The 5,488-nt window shown below is 35.8% G+C and overlaps 1 protein-coding gene across 1 annotated transcript in view; it reads left to right on the top strand.

The window, feature by feature from the left end:
- Nucleotides 982-5,488, top strand: part of LOC104786371 (flagellar attachment zone protein 1-like) — a 7,722-nt gene continuing 3,215 nt past the window's right edge. The window contains exons 1-3 of the mRNA XM_019245813.1: nucleotides 982-1,146; nucleotides 2,918-3,040; nucleotides 3,238-5,370. Coding sequence (XP_019101358.1) covers nucleotides 2,951-3,040; nucleotides 3,238-5,370 — 2,223 coding nt within the window. The 5' untranslated portion in view covers nucleotides 982-1,146; nucleotides 2,918-2,950. The remainder of the gene's footprint in view (nucleotides 1,147-2,917; nucleotides 3,041-3,237; nucleotides 5,371-5,488) is intronic.

Here is a 5,488-nt window from a genome sequence, read left to right on the forward strand (position 1 = left end):
AAAGGTGAAAGCGTTTTAGTGAGGGGAGGGGGAAATAAAAGCTGAGGGGTCAAATCTAAAAAGAAAATAAATAATATGGTAGAGGACGGTTTGGCCGGTCGGTGGCTCCATTGGTGTTGTGGGCCTTTCTTACTCGCCTTTTTCTGACTAGCCAGCCGTTCAGCCACCGCCTCTCTTTTTGTTCTTCTTCTGTTCTTTCAAAATGACTAATCAGCCCTTTCGTTCAATATTAATACTACTTTTTTGGTCAACTCCTTACAAAGATTTATGAATCATGTATAATAGTATATTATTATTACAAATGTTGATATTTCCTTCACGGTTTTAATTATGTTACTTTTATGATAAATATTTACTGAGTTGAACATGAAATTCTTCAAAATTTATGCACATTAATTTTTTTTTTTTAAGTAAGAAATCTATTTTAGTCCATGAATTATAGCCTTATATGCACAGTGGCACACTATTAAGATGTGTTATTGATTTATTTCTTATCTAGATAATAACTTTAATAATACAGTATACATGCACATATATGATAAGATTTTTTTCCTCAATATATATGGTAATATATATCTATATATAGTATATATTAGATGGAACATATTAAGAGTTTTAATCTAAATAGATTTTATGGTGATATATTTAGTTTTATTACACATGTCAAAAACTTTTTTATTTTTGTTTATGTTTAATTGTTGTAAAATTATCTAGATTGAAAGAAATATTTCATTTAATTTTTTTAACTCATTACATTAACTTTATAAGAAATAAATTTCTAAAATTTTTGGTTAGTAATGATTTTGTTAATAGGTGTCATTCAGTCATTTAGAGGTAAAAAAGGAAGAAAAAAAACAAAGGGGCAAAATGGGAAATAAGAAACAAAATAGCGACGGTCTTCTCGTCCGCCAGATTTGGCTTTCAAAAAAAAATATATATGAAACGACCCTACACTCACTCTCTCTCTCTCTCTGCTTTATAAACCCTAAAAGATTCTCTTCTTCTCTCTCTCTCTCTCACACACCAATTTTGCATTTTCGTCATCATCATCATCCATCCACTCTCTTTTCACCAAGCTGCGATTAAAATCCTGAATATCTGAGAAAAAAAAAACAGAGTTCAATCTCAGATTTAAAGCTTCACTTGGTAAGCAGCACTTTTCAAAATTATTTTGAATTTGATCTTCTTCTTCATTCCGTAGCGTAGCTCTACCTCGTGATTTTAATTTTTGTTTCTGGGTTTGTAATTGTAATCGACCACAAAATCGGTTCAGATCCTTAGTTTGTCGAAAGTTTTGTGTTGGGTTGCTGCTGCTTCGTCTTCTCTTCTTCTTAGTTAACTGATCCTTTCATTTTGAGATTGATCAATCCAAGTTTTTTCGTGTCTCTCTGTGCTTAGATCTATCAAATAATCGAACTCTTTTGCGATCATCTCTTCTCTTAGTACTGTAGATTCTTCAGATGGATCGAATTGTTTTTGGTTACTAGTAGTGTTCAATCTCAGGATCTCTTGTATTGTGACTCGATTAAAGGTTTCGTAGCTTTTTTTTGGGTCCTCTTGTGGTTATATAGAACTCTTTGACTATGGTGAACAAAATCATTGATTGTGGTTACTAATCTAAACTTCTTAGAGCATATAGTGGTAGGTTCTACAGATAAAGAGTATTATACTAGTAATCATTGTATTTTTAATAGCCAGATCATACTATTGAGAATATTTTATACATGGTAATTAGGAACATGATTTGGGTGTTAAGCTTGCAACTTTGAACAAAAGCAAAACAGGTTACTTGCAAGTTGCAACCTTACCAATATTTATGTCTTTATCTATTTAGGCAAACGATTAGACTTAGACCAAAAATTAAGTTGACAAATCAAGAAGAAACTTATCTAAGATTAGAAAAGTTCCTCTTTTGATCGAATATTCTTGGGTTTAATACAATAGCATACAAAAATGAAATTTGGTTGGATATTGGATCAAGCGAAAAAGATGTTTCTGATCCCATCAGCGTCATCCATTTTCTTATATGGTTACTTTTCCCCCTTGAGATTTATAAATTTAATGGGGTTTTGCTTTGGTTCTTTTGGTACTGTAACCAAATGTTTTGTATGATCTACCTAAATATAAAATAATATAAAACAGAATAATATATGGTCTTTGTTTTCTTGTTACAAAACCACTAGGCCATGAGTCATCGCTGCATCTGGTCGGCGTACCTTATGATTCTTTTCATTCCCTATAATATAGTTTATTATAATTCTACATGTATAATAATAATTATTGGTAATAGTTTATTAATAATTTGCTTTGTAATAAATAATTTGGATACTTTGTTTTGGCATAGTGAAAACCTCAAATCTTTGTTTTCTTATAAAGCACATAAGAGCATTGTTTGTTTATATACAAAAAGAAAGAAACTTTGATGCTGATGGTTTTGGTGGTGGGCACTTTACACCTTACTTATCTTTAGTTTGTTTGGTAGGAATTTATTTATATTATTAAATATGCGTTATTCATTTGTAACATGGGACAGATTGTTGCCTATTAAAGATGATTCAAACTCTGATAACATCACATGCCATCACCCATTTATACCTATTGATCTTTGTCTTCTCCTGATTGTTTTGGATTCTTTAGCTTTTCTGATCTTAAAGTTTGTCCTTTAAAAAAGAAAAAAATTAAACGAAATTAGAAATCTTTTATTGAATTGATATTCAAATAGTTGTGATGAGAGATGATGTATACCTGTTGACTGTTACAATAAATATCTTATCTTGTTTGTTTTCAATCTCTTACTTGCAAGCTACTGTTTTCTTTTTTGTTGTAAAGAACTTTTTAAAATCCGATATAAGTAGAACTTTATCATCTTCTGATATCTTCTCATGCGATATCTTTTTTCTTTCTTTCTATTCTGCAGAATCAAAAGTAATCGTAACTGCTCGATCATAAGATGGAGGAAGCAACTCAAGTAGCAAACTCCGAGGTCCCTGTAGTGAAAGGTGATGCTGATGACCTTAAGACAGTTGATGTTTCCGTCAAGGTAATGATCATAATGTTACTGTTCACAGAATTATCTGTTTGCTCATGACTTTTTTTATGTAAATTGATGGGAGTCTTGCAAATTATTTTACTTGCTTTAACCTATTGAATCATCGGACTGTCTATCAAGCTTCTTAGTAGGATCAAAGATTTGAGTTATGTTGTTGAAAAATTAAGTATTGTCTCGTCTTATTTTAGGCTGTGAATGGTGAAGTTCCAAAGGAAGAGAAGGAAGAGGAAGATGGGGAATTCATAAAAGTTGAGAAGGAAGCTTTTGATGCCAAGGATGATGCCAAGAAAGCAGAGCATGTTCCTGTTGAAGAGCAAAAGGAAGTTTCAATTGAAAGAAGCTCGAGTGGTTCTCAAAGAGAACTACATGAATCACAAGAAAAAGCAAAAGAACTAGAGCTCGAATTGGAAAGAGTAGCGGGGGAACTAAAACGGTATGAATCTGAGAATACCCACTTGAAGGATGAGCTTTTGTCTGCCAAAGAGAAGTTAGAAGAAACGGAAAAGAGGCACGGCGAGCTCGAAGTTGTCCAAAAGAAGCAGCAAGAGAAAATTGTTGAAGGGGAAGAGAAACACAGCTCACAGTTAAAGTCATTAGAGGAGGCTTTGCAGTCGCATGATGCCAAAGATAAGGAACTAACTGAAGTTAAGGAAGCTTTTGATGCGTTGGGTATAGAACTCGAGAGCTCCAGAAAGAAGTTGATAGAATTGGAGGAGGAGCTAAAACGTTCAGCTGAAGAGGCTCAGAAATTTGAAGAGCTGCATAAGCAAAGCGCTTCTCATGCTGACTCTGAGACGCAGAAGGCTTCGGAATTTGCAGAGCTTCTTGAATCAACAAAAGAAAGTGCCAAGGAAATGGAGGAAAAAATGGCATCCCTGCAACAAGAAATCAAGGAGCTGAATGATAAGATATCTGAAAACGAAAAGGTTGAAGCGGCCTTAAAGAGTAGTGCGGGAGAATTAGCTGCGGTGCAAGAGGAATTGGCACTTTCAAAATCTCGTTTGTTGGAGACGGAACAAAAGGTCTCTTCCACAGAAGCCCTCATTGATGAACTGACTCAGGAACTTGAGCAGAAGAAAGCGTCCGAATCACGGTTCAAGGAAGAGTTATCTGTTCTCCAGGATTTGGATGTTCAGATCAAAGATCTTCAGGCTAAACTTTCTGAACAGGAAGGTATTAATTTAAAGCTTGCGGAAGAACTCAAGGAGAAGGAACTGCTGGAATCGTTATCGAAAGACCAAGAAGAGAAGCTGAGAACTGCAGATGAGAAGTTGGCTGAAGTGTTGAAAGAAAAAGAAGCGCTTGAAGCAAATGTAGCAGAGGTCACGAGTAATGCAGCAAAAGTAAAAGAGGTCTGCAATGAACTAGAAGAGAAACTGAAGACGTCAGATGAGAATTTCTCCAAAACAGATGCTCTTTTGTCTCAAGCTTTGTCAAACAACTCTGAACTTGAACAGAAAGTGAAATCGCTGGAGGAGCTTCATATTGAAGCTGGTTCTGTAGCAGCAGCTGCTACCCAGAAGAATCTTGAGTTAGAGGATGCTGTTCGGTCCTCTAGTCAAGCAGCAGAAGAAGCCAAATCACAGATAAAAGAGCTGGAGGCACAGTTCACTGCAGCTGAACAAAAGAACGTGGAGCTTGAGCAGCAACTGAACGTATTGCAGCTGAAAAGCAGTGATACAGAACGGGAGTTAAAAGAATTCTCTGTGAAAGCATCTGAACTACAAACTGCTATTGAAGCTGTCGAGGAAGAAAAGAAACAGGTGACCAGTCAGATGCAGGAATACCAAGAAAAAGTATCTGGATTGGAATCATCTCTGAACCAACTATCAGCCAGAAATTCAGAGCTTGAAGAAGATTTGAAAATCGCTTTGCAGAAGGGCGCAGAGCATGAAGACCGTGCTAATACGACACACCAGCGCAGCATTGAACTAGAAGGTCTGTGTCAAACATCACAGTCAAAACATGAAGACGCAGAAGGAAGATTGAAAGATTTAGAGCTTCTACTCCAGACAGAAAAATACAGAATTCAGGAACTTGAGGAGCAGGTTAGCTCGCTAGAGAAGAGGTGTGGGGAAACTGAAGCAGATTCCAAAGGTTACGCGAGTCAGGTGGCTGAGCTTCAATCCACACTAGAGGCGTTTCAAGTGAAAAGTTCGAGCCTTGAAGCTGCTTTAAACACTGCAACTGAGACCGAGAAAGAACTGACAGAAAATCTAAACACTGTTATAGGTGAGAAAAAGAAATTAGAAGATATAGTGAATGAGCTCAACGTGAAGATCAGTGAGTCTGAGAATCTGTTAGAAGGCCTCAGGAATGAAATGAATGTCACACAAGGAAAGTTGGAGAGTATTGAAAATGATCTGAAAACTTCTGGCTTACGGGAAAGCGAAGTAATGGAGAAACTGAAGTCTGCTGAAGAGAGTCTTGAGCAGAAAG

This window comes from Camelina sativa, chromosome 5, assembly GCF_000633955.1.
Source record: "Camelina sativa cultivar DH55 chromosome 5, Cs, whole genome shotgun sequence".
Classification (NCBI taxonomy): Eukaryota; Viridiplantae; Streptophyta; class Magnoliopsida; order Brassicales; family Brassicaceae; genus Camelina; species Camelina sativa.